The sequence below is a fragment of the Schistocerca nitens genome, chromosome 1, assembly GCF_023898315.1.
Source record: "Schistocerca nitens isolate TAMUIC-IGC-003100 chromosome 1, iqSchNite1.1, whole genome shotgun sequence".
Taxonomy (NCBI): domain Eukaryota; kingdom Metazoa; phylum Arthropoda; class Insecta; order Orthoptera; family Acrididae; genus Schistocerca; species Schistocerca nitens.
In genome coordinates this window covers 834,457,937-834,480,802 of record NC_064614.1, presented here as the reverse complement: position 1 = coordinate 834,480,802, position 22,866 = coordinate 834,457,937, and the positions used below count along the sequence as shown (strand labels likewise).

Sequence of the window (22,866 nt, the reverse complement as noted above, 5' to 3'; positions counted from 1 at the left end):
GCTTGTCAAGGACAGGTGTCTGTACAGGACATTTTACCAGAATGCATTTTATACCAAGCTCCAACGATTGCATCTGTCTTATTGGCTGTGCTGACCTCTATTTTAGGAGACGGTAAACTGAATGTGTTATGTCTGGTATTCTAAACTGTATCTTAGGTAGAAGATTTTCATGTGTTTCCAGTATGGATACTTTGTCTTTTATTTTGCAATTGATCAGTCAGGCACGTTTCCCTGTTACACTGAGGTTCTTTTTAGTTATATTCTGTGTATTCTGATCACAAACTGCCTTGTGGCTCCTTTTGGTGTTCTGTGTGAAAGTGTGTGAGAGAGAGTGTCCCAGGGTTTCTGAGGATTAAGTTTTATGTTTTACCATCTGTTACATATGTTTCATGCAACAAAACTGCATTTGTCTCCCACCAATTGAGCATGGGAACTGATCACCTCTCTGGTGAGCACCCTATACATTGTTAGCATCACCACCGCTGTCACCTCTGAACTTCCTGAGGAAGGGACTGTTAGTTCTGAAACTTAGGATTGTAAATATAATTTTATATCTGTCCAAAACCAGATTTAATTCTTGTAACATGCTTCTTTATTCTAAAAGTATTAAATATTTTATCTGTAAGTAGTATTCCCACACCAAACCAAGTAAATTAATAAATTCACAAGTGGATGGAAATATGCGGAATAAACTAGTTTTGTAACTTTTGAATAACCTGTAGCAATAATCATGTTTACTGCAAGATGTTACTGAATTGAGAGACTTCATTAATTCTAGGGTGTGGGTTTTCAGATTAAGGTAGTAGTCCAAAATAGTGAAAAGTATTAGTACTTTTTGTATTCCAGTGTTTGAGTAACCTTTTTTCTATCTAGTAGAGTGCTGTGGCAAGTCCTTCTTTGTATGTACTTAGTCTTGTCAAAATTCAATAGTAATCCAATCGTCTTACCTCTCAGTTTATGTCTTCAGACATTTCTTTAGATGGTTTCTTGCTATTATATTGCAGGCAAAGGAGATAGCCTTTATTGTTTTAACACTAGGACAGAATTTTAGCGAGGAAAAAAAGTAGCAGGTTTTGCTTCATTTTGCATTCAGATATTCTATGTGCTTATTCCATTTTTAATTTCTTTGCAATTGCAACCCTTAGAATTTGGTCTCTGTTCTTCTACAGTCTGGTTCATTATTGTTAAGAGATAAATGGGTTGTTGCATATCCTTGTTTGGAGGACTGTCAAATTTTAGTGATAGTTTTGTTGCTAAGTTGTTTTGTGACAGTATTTATGTAATGTTCCCATAGTTATTTACATAATCTCTCATGCCTTTTTTATAAATTTCAAATATGTTAGAAATTTTCAGTACATCAGGGAACTACCTGCTTAGGTGAGCAGTCACATAGGCGTGTAAGAGGTTCAGTTGGGTTTAAAGCACCCAACTTTAAGACTGTTGCAGGGACACTGTCAGTGCCAGCAGAGTTGGAGATTTTTAATCCTTTTGCCAATTCATCCTGTGTGACATTGCTGATATACATCTACTTACTACGTGTCCTCGTTTTATTATTATTGGATTGGGCAGTACAAGACACATCCATAAACTAAGTTTCTACTCGTCCCACAGCCAACAAACCACAGTAGCATTATAGCAGCAGTTGAAAATGGAGGCTTATATTCCAGTTCCCACTGTGTGTGAAGTGTGGTCAATGATAAAGTTTTTTTAAGACACAGAACATAGTGCCGAATGAAACTCATTGTCAGCTGTGCTAGGTCTATGGGCCTAATGTCACAAGTGAGCTGATGGTGCATTGCTGGTACAGAGGGTTTACAGCAGGTCACCAAAAAGTTCATGGTGAGGAGCACAGCTGGAGGCCATCCATCATTACAGGCAATGTTATGGAGCTTGTGTGGTAACACATTATGGAGAATCATTGCTTTCCAGTCACAGAACTTAGCAGTCTGTTCACACAGATGAGCCACTCCTTGTTGCATGAAACTGTGTTCTGAAAATTGTGCACCAGGTGGTTGCCAAAGCAACTGATTCCAGAACACAAAGCAAAGCGCATGGGAGTAGCTTTGACTTTTCTGCAGCAGTACCATGCTGATGCCTGTGCTGATGCTGTTGCTGATGCTGAGTTTCTGGACTGAATATTCACACGTAATGAGACATGGATTGCACACAGTACCCCAGAAACCAAGCAGCAGTAAATGCACTAGCATCATAATGGCTTTCCATGCGAGACAGAATTCAAGCAGACTGTGTTGGTGAGGAAAATGTTGGGTTTAGTGGTCTTGGGAGGACAGGGAGTGCTCCTCAACGAATTACTGACCAAAGCAGAGGTGGTGAATGCTGAATATTACTGTGAAACAATGCAAAAATTGCTATGGACAATTAAGGTAGAGTTCCCACCTTCGCAATTCAGAAAGCTGATGTTAGCGGTAAGGATCCATATGGTGCAGGCTGTGAAGCAGTCATTGAAATTAAGTATTTCATATTCAGCCGAGTGCTCAGCAACAGGGTGGTCCACTTGTTTCTTGGCCACAGTTCGTCGGTGGCGACTCAAGTGTGCAGAAAGCTTATTGGTTGTCATGCCCATATAGAATGCACACAATGGTTGCAGCTTAGCTTGTAGATCACATGAATGGTTTCACATGTAGCCCTGCCTTTGATGGGATAGGTGATTTTTGTGACTGCACTTGAGTAGGTGGGGGTGGGAGAATGTATGGGACAGGTCTTGCATCTAGGCCTGTTACAGCGATAGGAGCCATGAGGTAAGAGGTTGGGAGCAGGGATTGTGTAAGGATGGCTGAGTATATTGTGTAGGTTCAGTGGATGGCTGAATATCACTGTGGGAGGGGTGGGAAGGATAGTGGCATGACATTTATCATTTCAAAAAATATGAGAGGTAGTCAAAACCCTGATGGAGAATGTAAGTTCGTAATCTCTAAAGTATATGATGAATAAATGTCTTCATCAGAATCAGAGTCAGCATCAAAATCTGAATCCTCTACAACCTCTGGTAAGGAGTACAGAATTCTTAGGATCTCTGCTGGTGCCAGCCCAGGCATTCTAAAGAACAAAAAAATACAATAAGCACTATGCCAATTTCACAGCCACTCAACTTGCACATCACACACAGTTCACTGGGACAAGTAATTCCTACAAACTTACCTTGCAGTATCTCTGTGATTTTAATTGCATATTACTGTGATTGACATCAGCCAAGAACATAAGATGAAAAACTTTTACAAGATCAAAAATCTTAGCCAAATTATAAAATGTTCCCACTGGTAATAATTTCTGATTTATTGATTCTAGTACAACCATCAAAATAAATAAAGTCTGTTCAGTAGACAGTCCTTTGTGAAATCCACACTGTTTGCTACTGAAAATGGTTTTCTGTGCTAAGTGTTTCCAAGGTTTTCTTCCTTTAGCCTTTGATAAGGCAATATCATACTACAAGGCAGCAGTTGCTAGTCTTGGTCCACCCCAGGTATTTTATTTCCCTGGTACCCACCATATCTGGTGAGCATTCCCCTATCCATCACCTGGGGAGATGCCCGATGGGAGACCAGCAAACTTCACATGGGTGGTTTTATTATAAGCTCCCGAATATTTACTTTTAGAGATTTAATGATGCTGTAAACTTCTTTTGTAGATACAAAGTGTGGTTTTATTTTATCAAACTTATTCTTGAATTCTGTCTTAGAAAATGTAGGCTATCTACTAAGGAAGTGTTCAGACTCAAATATTATGCAACTGACAGAAAGAAACTTATTAAAAGGTTTGCCAATTTTCTGACTATCTTAGATCAGTTCATTATTTGCCTTTAAGTAGATTCCCTCATTTTTATTTACTTATTTTTGTTTTGTGTCTTGTTTTTACTGCATTACAGACCAACCTTATCTTGCTGCTGGAGGAACTTGTTTTTTCTTTGAAATACATACAATTTGATCCTCTGATGAATTTACTTACACTTAAAAAATTATAATGTTATTGAATCCTGCCATCATCTGTGTCTCTTGATGTGAAGTGTTTTCTTTGTTTTATATGACATTTTGATTTAATTTGTTACTCGTGTTTTATGAGCATTTAATCTACTTACATGGTGTGTTTTTAAGACAACAGTTTTCTGAATACTGTGTGTGTTACAAAATACTTTGTACACTGTCTAGTTACATAAATGTGATCACCTGTCAAAAGCCTCCCAAGTGGCCTTTTGCAGCCGTGGACCATTGTGAGATGTGCAGGGAGAATGCCAGTGAAGTTCTGTAAGGTACCGACAGGGATGTGGAGCCTGCCAACTCCAGTGCTGTGGCGAGCTGTGTTATGTTTCTCTGTTGAACATCCATGGTACAAACAGCCCAATCGAGGTAGTCCCACAGATTCTCTTTTGGATGTAAATTAAGGGAATTTGGTAGCCAGGCCAGGTGCTCTTCAAAGCACACACATACACTGTAAGCAGAGTAGCATGCTGCAGTGTCCTACTGGTAGATGCCATCATGTGGAGGAAAAACAAACTACATATAGATGTGGACGTGGTCCCCAAGGATAGATGCATATTTGTATTGATCCACAGTACCTTCCAGAATGATGAGCTCATCCAGAGAATACCATGAAAACATTCCCTAGATCATAACATATGCAGAGTGTTTACTTTCAGATATTTCATACTGTACACACCAACAACCACCTGTCAGATGTAGCATAAAGCATGATTCATCTGAAAAGGCCAACTGTCGTGACTCAGTGGACATCCAGTTGCAGTACTGGCATACAAATTACGGCCTTCGCCGCCAAAGAACAGCAGTCAACATTGGTGCATGACCCAGGGGTCGGCTGCAGCAGCTCTTACATAGCAATGTTCACTGAATGGCCATTGAGGAGACACTGTTGATAGCCCCTTGGTTCATCTGGGTGATCAGTTTCTCAACAGTTATATATCTGTTCACTCATATACATTTTCACAGTCATTATTCACCCCTGTGATGCACCAGAGTTGCCTCAGCACCAGTTTTGGATAGTACCATTTTGCCATGCATGGTACACTTTAACTATGGTGGGACAGGAACTGTTTACAAACATAGCCATTTCAGAAATGTTTCCACCCTTGGTTCGATAACCAATGATCATGCCCCTCTCAATATCAAATAAATCCCTCCGTTTCCACATTATGACAATGACTGTATTGTTTTCTGCATCCCCTAAACATGCTTGATGTAACCTCCACTGCCAGCACTGCCACCTGTGTTCTATGAGTGGTTATTGCACGTTGAAGTTGGACATAGGCAGTGGTCACATTAATGTGACTGGACTGTATATATGGGTTAAGATTTTTTTTACATGTTATACAGATTGTACATTGAGTATTTTCATAATCTTTACTCTAACTTTCTTTTTATCTTAAATGTTCTATTTGTTCAGACAATTATTTTTACTACCACTTTTTCAGTTTTGGTTACCATAATTACAATATCTTATCTAAATGTATTTCACTTCATAGGCAGGAATGAAAGAAAAGTTCAAAAAACGGAAGAACGAACAGTGTAAACCTGGTCTGAAAATTGCTGTTCATGATATCCCTAAAAAGTATCAAGATTATGGACATTTCAGCCCAAGTGTCTTTTCCGATGATAAGTGTTCAAAACTTGGATTAAAAGTATCTATCAATGAAAATGCAGAAACAATTGCATGTGAAAGTGAATGTGAAGATGATACACAAGGAATAACAAAGCATCAAGGTGTTAAAATTGAAGAAATAGTGGAAGATAAGTCAGAAAAAGGAACGGACAAACCGGTGGAATCTAAGCAACAAACTGGTAACATAAAAACAGAAGACTGCCGTGAAGATGATGACTGTGATTATACTGAAAGTTTTCAAGATGCCAGTGATGATAAGAGCTCTCATACTAGCACTTGTGACAGAGACTGAAAAAATAGCAATACTCGTTAACTAACAGAAATGTTACATTACCAAATATTATAAACAGGGCAATAGTCAGTTCTTAACTGTATATTATGCCAGATGTCTGTGAATAAGATATGCAAATTGTCATAAAATATGTTGCTGTAAACAACATACAATTATCACTACATGCACCAGGTAACAGCCCACCAAAAATTTGACAACATAACATAACTTTAGTACCAGCTCTAATAATATGCCACTGGTTGCATTTCATGCTTGATGGCTTTGAGCATTAACTACAGTGTGTTTCCCAGTGCTTGTCAAACTTAGTAACACAGAAACATCTGCCATATATTGGCTCATATGGCATATGTTAGAGGACTGCTGTATGTGACTGATCCATGTAGTCTTTACTTGGCTTTGGTGCACAGGATAAGGGGTGAAGAAATTTTGCATGGCATGGCAGAAGTTGCCAAAGATGACCATTACTATCTCATCTAATAACACAGCCACATGTATGTCATGTATATCTACGTGTGGCACATTAGGCCGTGCTTCCTGTGGCTGCAAAGTCAACAGAGTGCTCAAGTGTGATAAACTTCCTTTGCTCACCACTACACTTTCCACTGCATTGTGACATAACAAACTGCCACATTTCCATAGCTGCATGGTATGGCCATATGCTTGTTGTCCCACAGTTGATGACTACTTGGCCACATGAAGCCAAGTGATGGAACTGATAGTTAAGTGAAGCTGAGCCACATGAAAAACTAGTGACGAGGAACAAGTACCACTCTTGTGGCTTCGATCCAGAGATGCAGCACCCTAGAACATCTATTTCATGCAAACAAATAACTTGTGGATCTCTACCTCCTGCTTACATCTTCACCCATTTAACAAAGACACTGCATGCTCCAAACTTTTCCTTCAGAACTATGGATGTTTTTAGTAACTCTCTTCACCAGAAATATATTGTTATGAAACAATTCACAGGATTTGTGCGATATAAAACAAACAGCACTGGTTGTCATCTGAGTTGTTTAGAAATTAATCAATGGCTGGTCCTCTCCTACATTATTGTATCATGACCACAAATTATTTGTAACTTCTTTTCAGACATCATGTATCATAGATGCTGCACATATGAAATGCACAAATAATATTAAGCTTTAAAAGTCATCTATTTAGAACGTGTTGCACATTAATTGAGGCTGTTTGGAGCCAGAAAAATCAAATATATTCATCAAGCAATACCACTTACCTGTTTCTTGTGGCCAAGATTGTATGTATTATAACATTTATGTCCAAAAGTTGACCATAATAATTGGGAAGCCTGGAAAGAGCAAACCTGAGCTAACACACAGTAACTGATCATTGAGATTTCCCCCTCCCTCCCCAACCTGTTGAGAGAGGAGGGAGGTGGGGAGGGGGGGGGGAGAGAGAGAGAGGAGAGAGAGAGAGAGAGAGAGAGAGAGAGAGAGAGAGAGAGAGAGAGACCATGACTATGTAATCTGTAGGCCCTGGATTTGAAAGAACTAAAAAACAGCGAAATATGCAAATATTTACTATCTTAAAAATGAGATATGGCTTTATATAAGCTTGTTTAAAAACATCCTTGTTTACTTTTTTTATATATACCATGTAATGTAAAATTCACTTCTGAACACATTGTGAGGATACTACTTGCTTTTTGCTTATTTGAAATTAGCTAGCACATTATTTTTGAAATGTTTGCAAGTGTCATGGGGGAAAGAAACAACACAAAGTACAGTGAAAACAATAAAACCTATCCAAACAATGGAACTACGCTTTTACTACTGTGCACCACTTGTTTTAAAGTATTTCAAATCTGTTAATATGTTTTGTCAATCTTCAGTTTCTGTAGAATTGTGCTGTATCACAGGGTGCATTTTGGGGTTTTCTATTTTCAAAGATCTACGGTTGTCACTGAGGATATTTTTGTACCTAGTTAAGTTCCTCTCCAAATAACAGGATGTCACAAGAGCATATCTGAAGATAGCCAGCAGGCCACCTCTGGTTGGACACAGATTGGTCACATACAGCCTCCAACATATTCTGTAAGAGCCAATATATAGAAGATGTTTCTGCGTCATTAACTTTCACATGCATGGGGAAATGCACTGTAGTTAATCTTCAGATGTTGTAGCATTCCCAGGAACTAGTTTCATACTTTGTAGTATATCCAGGATTCTGCTGGAGAATACTTTGTAATTTGTTGTGCACTTTGTCAGCCACAAGCCCATGAGCTTATCCCAACTCACATTGCACATGGTGACAAATATGTAGGGAATGACACAGTGGAGTACCAGCAGCTCCCAGCCATATGATGGCTTTTGATGCCACTGAAAATTTTGCATTGATATATGCCAAGTTTATCCATAAAGACCTCTTTCACAGTTTGGATAGTACTTGATTCATCACCATCTAGCTCACAAAAGATTGTCTTTATTTTGGTGTAGTTGGTGCAGTAATGCTCAGCAGTACTAAGCCAAGAACCCTATCATGTTGGAACAAGCTGAAGGGGAAGGTTTGCTGAAGGTCCTTGTTCCTTGAATTTCAGCACCCATGGCAGAGCTTTCCCATAGATTTTGTTGCCACAGGAAATTAATTTGTCCACATCAGGGTAATCTGATCGCATCTCTTCTGCAACTCTTTGTAAAGCATCTGAAAGACATGTGATATACACCATACTGGGATAGACCATGTGAAGCCTCTTGGCTACTTCAGCCCCATGTGTTACAAGCAGAAAAACATTTTCTTTGTTCACCAATCTGGTCACAGAAGCTTCATAGAGTTGTCAAACAAAATTGCAGTTGTTGTTTAATCTATCAAAAGCTTCACCTATTAGGAACAAAATTTATCCAGGCCCTTCAGCTTTTAGAACATCAAAAACAGCTTTTGCAGTATAGTGTTGACCCATATCAAGGCTTTCATCTATGGACATTCAGACCTTTTGGTCAGCAACACTAATTCACATTTTGTGACAACCTCTTTGTAGCACATGGATAAATAGTTCTTTTTCAATGTAGATTCATCTGGAGCTAGATGTGTTGAATATTTCTCCAAGAACTGTGAGAAGTGTTTCTTCAGATTTAGTAGGATGCCACAAGACACTACCATCTCGCACAAATCCTTGAAGAATGATCACATTGTTGTAATGGACCTGTCTGCTCAAATAACCAAGTTTGTCTGCTGTCATTTTCAGCAGTTCTCTCCTCACACAGCTGCTCTGTTTGGTGCTTTTACAGTGTTGTTGCCCATTGACACACTCTTCTACACTAACTTTAACTTCAAGTAGTTTACAGAATAATGTTTCCCTGTTGGTACCCAACAACTTCTCTTCAAAATTACAAAAAAAACCTCACAATTTCATGTTGTTGGAGCACTTTACTTTGGTATGTTGAACTAGACTGAGGTTGTATTCAAACTGAATAGTGTGACACCACGTGCAATATTTGTTTCATCAGAAGCCATGTTAATGTCCCATGTCAGTGAGCTGACTAGTGCGTTGCACTGCTTGTCCACTATAGCCCTGATAAATAAAGCTTTGTAGTAATTATTGTGTTTATTTGTGACAATATCACTTGAAACTTTGTTACATGAGCAACATTTTCATGTTTTTTATTCTTGTGTCTTTAATGTTAAGACAAATGTATGCATTTTTTGCAAATGTTGTCCAAAATATGACCTATTATGCAAAAGTTTTCCAACATACAATACATTCCTAAACAAAGGTGTAAATACAACTTTAACATTAGAAAAAGAATGGATTGTTACTCACTTTTAAGATGACCCATTGAGTTGCAAACAGGCACAATGAGAAGAGTGTTCTTTGCTGAAGAAGGCTTTGGTCAAAGGCTATAATGAGTAACAGTCTTTCCGCTGTGCCGGTCTGCAACTCAGTGGTTCATCTTCATGGTGAGTATCAATCTATTCTTTTCCTAATATTGTTGATAATCCAATCTGGGGTTTCCCCTGTTTTAAACATGTCTTTATATGCAAAGGAAAAATAAATTACAATCCTTGAATTCTTGTATAAATTAGTGTAAAATTCACGTTAAAGTTCAGGAAAAAAATACGGCTTATCCTTAAAATCTGGGCCCTAGTAATCTGTGTAGGGTGGAAATACTCACTATATCTAATAGGGAATGAGATTGAAAGATAACAAAAAGCAATGCATTAGACAAATTATGTCACATTCGTACCTGTTCTTTCATAGAGAACTCAATGTAGTTTATGGTCAAGTTAACAACATACAGCTACAGACATAAAAATTACACTGTTTTGCTAGATATAATCCACAGATGTGCTCTAGCAGATCAGATACACACGACAGTCTCAGCAATGTTGAGTGCAATTTGAAGAACTTTGTTACTCTTTCAAAATAGCAACATTTTGTCATCATCCAATGCAAAGCTGACTTAAGAGTAACTATTCCATTACAGGATAAATATCTGGATACCAGATTATGTCTTCAAGGCAGTTGTCTTCAGAATTTACAGCTGCCTTGAGCATAGGAGTTTTTGGGCAAAACTTTGTTTCAGAGGCACCTAGAAGTTGGTGTGTAAGCTGGACACTTAGGAGTTGGTGTCTCATTCATGGGAGTGAAGAGAAGTGTCTGTTTATGGAAGGATCAGCTACAATGAGATTAATCCATGAACAAATGGAAGGAATGGAGATTAGGGTTTTATATACTGCCGGTGATGAGATCATTAGAGATGGAAAATAAGTGTGAGTTGGACTCTGATGAAGAACGGAAGTTGACTGTGGTCTTTTGAAAGGAACTAACCTGACATTTGCCTTAAGTGATTTAGGAAAACCATAGAAAACCTGAATCTGGATGACTGGAAGGAAACTTGAAACTAACACTTTCCCAATGTATGTTTTGTATGATAACCACAGTGCCACCTATTGCTGTATTTATTACATTAAGTGCCTCGTTGTCTGAAATGTGTTTTGTTGTACACAATATGTGTGAAATGTTTATATCATTATAACTGTTTCATTACTTTGGGGCAGTTTACAGCCAACAGTACTTCAAAGGCTTAGTGTTCTAAGCAATGACAAAAACAAAAAAATGGAACTTGGTCACTCAAAATGACCTCCTAAATAGAACAAACTGCGGGAATGTGCTCTATGAAGTGAAATATTGGTCAGTTTGCAGAATGATTCTTGTTGCACATTCATGTGGAGGAAAAGAGCTAACTGGAATAATGAAAGGAACATCATGGAAAGAGACCAGTTAAGTGGAGATATCTTACTTGATGTCAGTTGCAGAGATTCACATATTTCTTGTGTTCAGAAAAATAAGTTAATTCCGATAGATGAATGACTTTTCTGAGGCACAGTTGATTGGGACATCTTATCCATGGATGATAATACCTGCCCCTGCAGAGCTGCCCTTGTGAAAGGTGTTTACCTAATGAACTGGTCAGTTCATAACCTGTATGTAAATCCTATTGGATATGTGTGGAATGCTTTGAGGGCACAAATTGCAGCTTGTCAGGCACCTCTAAACATCTTCAAAGCTCTTGAATGACCTCATAGAAAGATTGCTATGCAGCTGTCAAGCAGTGTATCATTTAAGGGTACCCATATCCTTCATTAACTGTTCTGTTGTAATGGAGAGAATGTCATCCAACATACTGTTCAGAAAATATATTATCACTTCATTATTATGCTTGACTTTTGGACACTATTGTACCTCGAATATGATGCTAGTTGTATGATGTCTTGGTATGGATTCATAAGCCAAACTTCATTTCATTTTATCAAAATAGGCCACCAAAAAACTTATAATAATCTTAAAGTACTGAATTTGTTGCCAGTTTCCATGAAGTGTGTGTTATCATGCTTTTAACACTTATTAGATAAGGTACCAGGTGAAAAGTATGTACACCAAACATCAATTAAAGAATTAATACAAGTTCTAACATAAGACAGTGATCTCATGTTATTAAGATTAGGCAGTACCATAAATACGTACAATAAACAGTTTTACAATACACATCCAAAAAACATCACTGTTGCTTTATTATAAAACTTTTACATTTTTTATATAAATCTATCTATCTTTTTACATGTCTCTATTGTGCACAAATGATGATCCTAATAAAATTACTAACACTTTAGAGACTGAGCCCGAACATAGCTCGGGCCACATAAAATGTTTGGAAGACCAATTTTCACTCAAAAACTGGAATCATTTCATACGAGAAGAATGTAAAGATGTCTCACTACCTGTCTCCCAACAGATATGGCCTTCTGCTGTTAAGACTTATTTCAAAACATTAGCAAACATAATAGCTGCCATTGTGACTGGCTGAGCCAATATGTGATCGAATTGATGTGATTTCTTGCATGTGCTTGTTAGGTTTCACAGTTCACTGTAATTCTGCCACAAATACCTCATGTTTGTAGAATGAGTTAGAATTTTTGGATGCTCAAGAGAAAGAAATACTGAATAACTAACCTTATATAATTTTTAAGGATAATTATACTTTCTATCATCATTATTTTAAAAAATTGTAATCTATCAAAGAAATAAAGTAAGCATGAAAAATAAATCTTTAAGCTTAGTCCTTTTTTAGTATTTGTTGTTCTTGAAGATATATCAATTACATATGTACCAGTAACACTTCAAATAATGGCCCCATAAACACTTTAAATAATGGCACAAAAGGCCCATCTCTTTGTCACATTATTTTTCTTTGTGGCCAGTCTTCAGAGTGTTAAAAAAATCAGGATGTGAAGATGGATTCATAAGATTTTTTTTCCAGAAACAAAAATTTAGTTCTCAACATAATGTTTCTTATGCTCAAGGAATTTAGTCCATTGGGAATGCAGGACTTTTTCCTTTCCCTCTGTTTGGACAAAAAAATGAATAAATAAATAAATAAACAGTTTATTTCCAGCTATGTATGATATTTGTTCACAGCATATCTAAGATTTTCAAGAAATTTCTTTTCTCCAGAAAAGTTTTTGAGGCAAGGAAACAGGGAAAAAGTTATGGTAAGATATATCTTGGAAGAAAGATGGGTGGCTAACAATTTTAAAGCTCACTTTGTGCATTTTCATGAACATGATGGCCAGTACACAAGCACATACGTTTCTCTAATGCAAAAGCATATTTTCACATGCTATTCTTAGTCACATTTGCTTCACTTTACGAAGCAAGACCAGTTACAATCAGTTTTTCTGCTAATAAAAACTTGTTCTTAGCATTTTTCCTCGAGAATTGGGTATCCAGATTGTCCCAAATCTGAAGGGCTTGTATCACCATGTCTACATTCATTTATTCAAAAAAGTGCTGGTATTGAATCCCTGAAAACTTCCCTCAATTTAATTTGTATATGAGTAACATTCTCATTCATAAATAAATGCTTTTCTACCTCTGACAAAGAGAGGTCCCCTGGAATGAGTCAATTTTTTGACATCCCTGCAGACATTCACCAAAGTGGACCATCATTTGTGAGTAATCTATTAGAAATAGTTTCACGTGATCCTCTAGATCCTTAGAAACAATACTACTATGCAGAGTGATTAAAATGAATTCCTTATATGCTGAAAGTGATTGGTTCAAATCCTGTTTATGAGCTTCAAAATTTTTATTTTTAAAATTTTATCAAATTAACTTTGATTGTTATTTCTTTTCAGGTAACTGGTTTAAATGTAATTTTTTTTATTTATATTCCACTATTGCATCATTTCAATTTATGATTTTAACTTTTACATTTCCTCTCACTTTTTCTTCCTGTCATTCTTTTTTCATTATGAATCCTTGTCCAAGTGTTTTTCATTAAGGTTATGTATTTACTTTAATTTAATTTCTTCCAATTTCTTATTTTATATTTTCAGTCATGATCTCGGATACATTTATTTCTGTTCCTCATTTTACTTGAATTTCATTTTATTTATAGTCCCTTCTTTCTTTTAAATCTTCATCTGTATTTTTTTTTTTGTCTATAGTGCAACAAGAATCTATGTGTTACATGTTTGTATGGCAACTACCATCCAAGAAATGTATATCTCGTAATGAAAAATATATTTTTGACACTGTTGTACAGCCAATTATTTTGACTTGTTTAAATATTATGATACATAAATAAAAATAATTAAGATCAAGTGCATGGAGACTCAATATGAAAAGGAATGATGTCAAACACAGGTTATTTCATTTTCTGTAGCAACTTTTATATCTTCTTTCTGCTAACCCATTGTCCCCATATCCTCTATCTCATAGTTTCCCCTTCCTCTGTCCTCTCCCAATCCATACCTCCACATCACTTTCATTGTGTGACCCAGCTCACTGGCTCTTAGTATTCGTGTATCATGTGCCTAGCCTGTGCATCTGCCACCCCCCATCTCTCCCGCATTCATAGCCAGCAGACCTACTGCCTCCTTCCAAGCCACTAGCTACCCATTCCAACCCTTCTTCCTGCCTCTATCCCCTCTACCCACCCCACCAAGCACAACTCCGAGCTCACCTTAGTCCACTTGTTGGAATGCAATCCGGGCATTGTGCATCCAATCAGCACAATGTAGGGGCACAGGTAGGTGTGTGTGTGTGTGTGTGTGTGTGTGTGTGTGTGTGTGTGTGTGTGTGTGTGTGTGTTGGCGGGCGGGCACGCGTGCGCGCACGCACGCGCATGATCAACTCTTCTGCTATATTGGTGAGTGTTTTCCATTACTCTTAAAGTATTTAATAAATGCAGACATCTATCTATAAGAAATAATTTTTGTGTTCTCTCGGATTTTAGCAATTTGTTGAACCACAGTGTGCCACTTGTTTCTTAACATTCTGTCGGGCACTTTGTATCAAGTTGATTACATCGCTTATTCACTTACTTTTAAAATCTAATTTCACTAATTAAACATATTATAAAATTCAAATGTCATTTAAAAAGCCAGTGATGACATAAGAGCACAACAACAGAAATATTAATCATTCAATCATCTTATCATCACTGTTGGGCTATGGTAACAAATGATGATTTTTAATGAAGTCTGAGGTGACCGATTCAACACAACAATAATTTAAATGTTTGTTCTTTACTGTGCATGTAATATACCTTTTCCTCTTGAACTCAGTTCCATTTTCTTTATTTTTACTTTCATCGTCTCCTTTTTCTTCACATATGGCTTACAAAGTTTTAAGCTCTGCTGAAGATCCATTTGAATTCCTGAGGTATCCAAACTTCTTTTAACCAAATGAAGCAAGACTAATGCACAAGATACTTGTTTCAGGAATACTTTCTCTCTGGTACAGTTTTCATTGTTGTCAATGTAATACACTTAATGACATTGTAAATACAAAATGTCATCATGTGTGAGCCATTTCCACCATTCCAAAGGCATTCTCACTGCTTTCACCAGTTATAGATCTAAGTAGTTTCAAATAATATTGTGTGTCCTGAAATGTACGCTATTTGACGTTGGAGTTTTAGTCCATTTTGTCTCTTTGTTCCTTCCAACATACTGACTCTCATTTTCATCAAGTATTAGCTTGTCATTGTCACTGTCATCTTTGTTCGTTTCTAAACCTTTCTCCTGAACTTCAACATTCTCATTGCAATCGGTATCCACTTCATGTTCAGAATTCTCTTGAACTTTATTATTATCGTCTCAAATAACTCCTTTTTGATTTCTTCAACATGTTGTAGGTGAAGGAGATTATACATCTTACTATAGCCTAACATGATCAACTATATTCCACCAAAAATAATAAAATTCCCATAAATAATCCAATCAGATGCTTCATATCAGTTTCGTACTTGATAATCAGAAGCTGTAAAAAATGATTAAACAACCAAAAATGAAAATAAATGCATTTTACATTCTACAGTAGCTCTGTACTATGTACAAGTGGTGTTTGTTACTGCTCCCCCTTTTGTGTTTGCATATGATTTACAATATTTGTTAATGATCTGCAATAAGGTATTTCCCAGCTATGTTACTGAATCACTATTATGGATTTGGTTCTTAAGATTTATAAGTTCTGATTTGAAACTTTCCTTTCCTGATATATTTTTCTTCAAAAATGTTCAACACAGATGATTCACAGAATATGTAGAGGTCATACACATTCTGTTTGGGAGCCTGTTATTTTTTTTTTTTTTTTTAAGTGGGTGACTGGAGTCAAAATTCGTCAACTGAACTGAATAGAATTCATCCTGTTTATTTCTTGATCCATCTAACTTGTAGACACCGTCTCCAGATTCTCTCCAGCTACAGTATTTTTGAGTGAGATATTGCTTGTAGTGGTTAGGCTTCATTTCTGCTCAACTGTTTTTGCAATTTCTGGAGGCTCTCCATGTAAAACACATACTCAGAAAGTAAGTGTGATTGTCTTCTTCTGCTTCTTTCGTCTCACCCTCTTTGGGGTACGCTGGATCAATCATTTCTTTGTGCGTTGTTCTTTTCTTAGGGCCCAGTATTTCTTCATTCTTTCTGATCTTCTTCTCCTCTCTTCTTCTGAGATGAAGGATTTGGACTTTTGTGTGGATTTGTCTTGGAACCTTACGTTTTCATCTTTAGTAATTAATTTAGCAGTTCAATCAATAAGTTAATTTTCTGAAATATTTAATTCCACTAGGTCTTTCTCAGTTTCTTTAAACCAGTTGGGCTTCGTTTTTCAGTTACGGAAGAAGTCAAAGATTTGTTTAGTTAATCTGTTGGAATTCATTCTGAGAAGATGACCATAAAAATTTATTCTCCTTTTTCGTGTAGAATCTGAAAGTTTTTCAATTTTCTTGTAGAGAGTTTCATTTTTGATGTATATAATCTTATTGTCTTGAAATTTTGGCCCAATGATTTTTCTTAAAATTTTTCTTTCCTTTACCTCAAGTTTTTCCATTTGGACTTTGAAATTCATGTTAAGTGTTTCTACTGCATACAGTGCTTCTGGCTTAATCACTGTCTTGTAATGTGTAATTTTGGACCCCCATGAAAGGGATTTTTTGTTGTATGTATTTTTTGTTAGTTGGAAGGCCAATTCAAGTTTATTTTTTCTGGATTCCATTGCTTTGCTTTCCCCAGCATTCCAAGTAATCCATTCTCCGAGATATTTTAATTCTTTTACTATTTCAATCTTCTGTTCTTGAACTTTGAGGTATTTACATGAGTGCTTGATGTTTGTCAATATCTTAGTTTTTTCAGAGGAGATGTGAAGACCAATTTTAGCTGCTTGTTTCTTTAGTTCAAGGATTTGCTCCCATGCTTCTTCCATTGTTTCAGCAAACAGGGCCATATCATCTGCAAAAGCAATGCAATTTACTTTAAGGTTCTTCTTTTTGCAACCCAGTCTTATACCACACTTAATATTTGTGTTCCATTCCCTGACTACTTTCTCAAGCGCACAATTGAACAGCAACGGTGAGAGCCCATCACCCTGTCGCACTCCCCTTCAAAGGGTTCCGATAGTTCGCCCATAAATTTAACTTTCGAAAATGTATTTGTAAGGGTCGCTTTTATAATATTAGTTGTTTTCTTATCCAAACCCATTTCTTCCAGGACTGATAACAGAGATTCTCTATCAATCGAATCATATGCTTTTTTGAAATCAATGAAGGAGATTACGTATGTCTTTGCCCTTGATTTTTGGTATGCCATAATGTTTTTGAGGTTTAGTATTTGTTCCGAACATGATCTACCCTTTCTAAAACCTCCCTGGTATTCCCCGATTTGCGGATCCAATTGCGGCTTTGCCCTGTTCAAAAGGACTTTAGAAAGAATCTTGTACATTATATCCAGCAGTGATATTCCTCTGTAATTGTTGGGGTGATTGTAATAGGCTGTGGTTTTTTTTTTTTTTTTTTTTTTTTTTTTTAGTGTTGGCAACAATGAGTGGTAGATGGTCATCCCCTGACTAGAGCAAACGTTGCAGGAACACAATAGTACGTAAAATCACATTGTAGTGCCCCGTTGCATGAAAGACGTTGGTAAGAAATAGATAGCTAAATACACACACACACACACACACACACACACACACACACACACACACACACACAGAGAGAGAGAGAGAGAGAGAGAGAGAGAGACTTTATTTTAAAACTAGTACTAGTCTCACAAAGCCGATAAAGACATGCTCACCCTTCTGATCCTTGTGAATGCTGTAGCCCCCTTGCACAGAGGGAATGAAACCTTCTAAAACTTTTTTGCAGAACAAAACAGTTTATGGCGAAGTTGTTATGAATGGAGTGAGTATATTCAAGGGGTGTAGGGAGTTTAGTGCAAGGAGAACAAATGTTAATGATGAACAGATGAGTGGGTGACCTCCCATTTTGACTGATGAGTTGGTGAAAGAAACTGAGGAAACTGTTGTGAAGACCGCTGATTGACAGTTGATGAAATTTCTGTTATTTTGACAAGTTTCCAGAACTCTCTTACATGAATCACTCAAAGAAATATTAGGATACCAGAAACTGCATGCAAGATGGGTCCTATAAAAAGATGACAGAGTAGCACAATAATTACCGGGTCACTAGCACCTGTGAGTTTCTTAAGCAATTTGAACAGGAAGGTGAGGATTTTGTGAGTTCTATTGTGACTGGAAATGAAACATGGGTGGATCATTACACACCTGAGACAAAAAGACAGACATCACAGTTGCACCACACCAACTCCCCTCTGCCAAAAAATTCAAAACCACAATTTTGGGAAAAAATCATGGCCTTGGTGATTTGGGACTGAAAATAATCATAATGGTTCGAATTTCTGGCTCAGGGGGAGACCATTAATGTACAATGGTATTGTGAGACCCTAAAAAACTCTAAAGAAGCGTTCAAAACGAAAGGAAAAAAAGGCTGATGAGAGGAGTGTGCTTGTTGCCTGACAATGTCCATAATCACACAACCTTAGCCACCAAGACACTCTTGGACTCACTTGGTTGGGATGTTTTGAATCAGTTCTGATATTCCCAACTCAGCACCTTCAAATTATCATCTTTTCATCTTCCTGAAGGTACACATAAGTGGAATTAAATTTTCAACCAATGAGTAGGTGCAGAAACAGGTTCTGAAGTGAAGGAAGAAGTTGGTGGGAGAGTTCATCAAGGAGGGCATTAAGGAGCTTGTGCCACAGCTCACAACATGCATTGGACATGATTGTAAGGTGGTATCCCTCATGGAAAAATTCCTGTAGTAGTTGGTGTTAAGAGCTGCACCTTTTTTAGATTGAAGTCAGCTGATAGGTATAACTGCTTAAAAGAAGTCCCTCTGACTAAGGGCTCACCTTCAGAGGACGTCATGTTTCCAAGGAAGGAATTAGCATATTTCATCAAAATATGAAAGGTATTAGAGATACAGTCAATGAACTGCTTATAGATGTTGACTCTGATTAGATTAGATTTACTATGGAAATTATTGGTATGTCGGAGCCCACTTAAATAATCTGACAGTTCAGGGGCTTCCTTTATTAGGATACAAATTAGCTCGCTATTTTTCAAGGAGTTCCTTGCAGGGTGGGGGAGTGACTAAGTAAGCCCAGTATTCCATTTGAGTCCATAGACGTATCACAGCACTGCTCTGAACAGATATTTGAATGTTGCGCAGGGGCAGTCGAATTTAGTGAAACTAAACTTCTAATTGTTGTTGTTTATAGGTCCCATAACTCTGACTTCAGAGCATTTCTGCTCAAGCTAGAGAGGGTTCTGGATTCAATTCGAAGGAAGTATCAGAAATTAGTTATATGTGGTGACTTCAATATTAATTTTGCATATGATGGTGCAAGAAAAAGGATGTTGGTAGATCACCTAAATTCATATGATCTGATGCACACTGTGTTTTTCCCAACTAGGGTGCAGGGGAACAATAGCACAGCCATAGACAAAACTTTAATTCATTCTGCACTACTATATGGGCAATGTGTTAGTAAAAGGGTGACTGGCCTTTCAGACCACGATGCACAAATTTTAATACTAAAAGGCTTTTGTACTCAAACCAATGTCATATTTAATTACAAACTATATAGGAAAGTTAATCCAACAGCAATAGAGTGTTTTTTAAACCTTGTCAAGGAATGAGTGTGGCAGGATGTTTATAGTACCGATAAGATAGATGATAAATACAATGCATTCCTTAACATATTTCTCATGCTCTTTGAGAGTTGCTTTCCAGTGGGGGATACTAGCAAAATAGGCATTGTACTCCTGATACCATTTACTTACCTTTCCACCTTCATCCTGCTTAAGGTTTTGCACAATTCTCCCCCATCTGCAATCCTGCTGTTGTATAATTTTCATTTGTGTACAAAACTTACAGTAATCAGACTGTTGCGTTGTACCTTGCATTAATAATGTTCTGAATTCGGCATCTTGCTCTGTTAATTCACCAAATTCCTCTAAACCTTGTAGTAACCTCAACAAGGCATCTGCAATAACATTCTGGCTTCCTTTAATATAAATGATCTCGAAGTTGAATTCTTGTAAGTACAGTCACCACCTAGCTAATCTAAGGTGCAATAGTTTACATGTTAACAGAAATGACAGTTACTGATGGCCACAGTAAACTCTGGTATTCTTGCCCCACAAAAAATATTCAAACTTTTTAAATGTCCATATTACAGCTAAACTTCCCAATTCTGACACAGAGTAAGATCTTTCTGCATCTGATAATGTGCGACTAGCAAAACTGATGACCTTGGGTTCTTCCTTACCTTCGTCTTGCAACTGGAACAAGCATGCCCAGCACCTGAGATGAGGCATCTGTGCATAGACAAAAATCCTTGGACGTATCAGGATGGATAAGAATGTTTGCATTGACTAATGCCTGCCTAATGTTATTAAAGTCCTCTTGACACTTAGCATCCCATAACCAAGGCCTATTTTTTCGTAACAAGTTTAGCAATGCATCATTGTTCATCAGTTGCTGTAGTATGAATTTACGAAAAAAAGATACTGGTCCTAAAAAAGCTTTTAGTTGTTTTTTATTCCTTGGAGCTGGACAATTGCGTATGGCATCAAGTTTTTTGGATCAGGTAATATACCTTGTTTTGACACAACATGTCCCTAAAGTTTGACTTGCTCCCTTCCAAAACTAGACCTTTTTTAAATTGGCCATTACTCCATAATCTGCAATGGTATTAGCCTTATCTAACGTACCTGCTTCAGCTTTACTAATTATATCACTCAGATTTTCATTGATCCTCTCTCTCTCTCTCCTCCTTAGCACATGCTGAGTCAACTTCTAATGATGCTACTCTTAAATTAAGCTCTTCTACAGTTAGAGGCACATCTTTGTAGCCTTCATTTTGTTTTTTAACTACAGTGCTTACCTTTTTTACTGTCGAACATAACTGCTTTTGTGTGGCTTCAATGTTTGTGTTTGCGTTTGTGATTTTCTTTATCTGTTGCTTTACTACATCATGATGGTTGTTAAAAGATCTACCTTCTGTTTTAACTCCATAATATTACTGCTAACTTCAGAAATTACTTCATGCTTTACTTCTTTTTCATATCATTCAATTTTTGGCTAAGTCATTGAATTTCTGTGAGACTCTGTCTTGCAAATCCTTGAATACTTGTTTTTGTTCATGTCTCATAGTATTTAGAACTTGTGTAACAGTGTTTTGTTGCTGTTTTACCATGTCCATATCTTATTTCATATTACTGAAATTTGTATTGATACTACCTAATTTCGTGTTTTTGGTAGATAATAACTGCCATAGCAGTGCGTTAGTTGTACTATTGTTCTTGCTGTCAGCTGTACTTTCCAAGTTAATGTTTGTGTTGTGGACAAGTGGTGTTTGTAACATGTTGTCAAGATTCATATTTGAATTACTCTCCAATGTTCCATTCACTCTCCGATGTTTCATTCGTGAGCGGTATATCACTCTGGGAGATGCACGATATTGTATTGTCAGTTGTAAACATCGTGTCATCGAGGTTATTCTGCTGTGAAGCATGGCTATCATTTGTCACACCTGCGACACTCATCTCTGGTGTACTTAAACTTTTTGCAGTAGGCATGTTGGGCACTTGAATTTCAATTGTTCGATCATGCAATCCTACGCCATCTTGGCTGATTGCATTTTCTCTATCACTGTCAACAACGGGCATATATTTTTTGGCCAATTTATATGAATATGCAAAAAACGATTAACAAAAATGTTAAAATTTCATATGCTAATTATTACACTTGACAAATGTAATTTATGTGATGTCAAAGCCTGTTTTACATCTATATTATGCGCAACAAACTATTGTATTGCAGTTCTTTATGTTTTACTGACAATGTGAATCACACTGGAAAATTCCTGTAAATTTTTCACAAATAAAATTCAAGGAAAGGAATAATGAGGAATAGATTTTTATCTACATCAAAAGAGGCGCTACCAAGCACAACCATGAAAGCAACTTGCTTGCATAGCTATCCTACTTTTGCTCCGCCAAACAAAACAGCTTACTAGGGAAAATTTTATGTAACCAGCATCCAATTCTTATTACTTTCCAAAATTTTTCCTCAAGTTTTGCCTCTTTGCGTTACTTGTTACCCATCGTGATTTATGCAAACAGAAAATACAGACAATTAGTTTTTACGATTCATAACAACATCATAGAAATTTCTTACTATAACAATAGTTAACAAACCCTGCTCATAACCGGTGCCCTGAAGTCCTGGCACACAGGTTGACAGTTGTGTTATAAATAAAAAAATAAGTAAAATAAAATATATATGGTAAGGTGGGGTAAATCCAACCTAGTATTTTGTTGTGACTATAAAACGCATATCTGAGGTTGGATCTTAATGTTATATACGTTAAATTATAGGTAATGTACAGGAGAAACTTTTTGCAAAATATTTTTGTTAAACCATCAATAGTTTTTGAGAAAAGTCCATTTTTGCCATTTGTAAAAATGGCAGGGTAAATCTGACCCCCTATTTGTTTGGCTGATTTTGCACAGAAATAGTTCTAAATGAACGGTTTTTTTGGGAAATAATTATAAGCAA

At 36.9% G+C, this 22,866-nt stretch overlaps 1 protein-coding gene across 1 annotated transcript in view; it reads left to right on the top strand.

The window, feature by feature from the left end:
• Positions 1-5,920, top strand: part of LOC126207900 (protein FAM161A-like) — a 216,266-nt gene extending 210,346 nt beyond the window's left edge. The window contains exon 7 of the mRNA XM_049938884.1: positions 5,492-5,920. Coding sequence (XP_049794841.1) covers positions 5,492-5,920 — 429 coding nt within the window. The remainder of the gene's footprint in view (positions 1-5,491) is intronic.
• Positions 5,921-22,866: the final 16,946 nt, after the last annotated feature.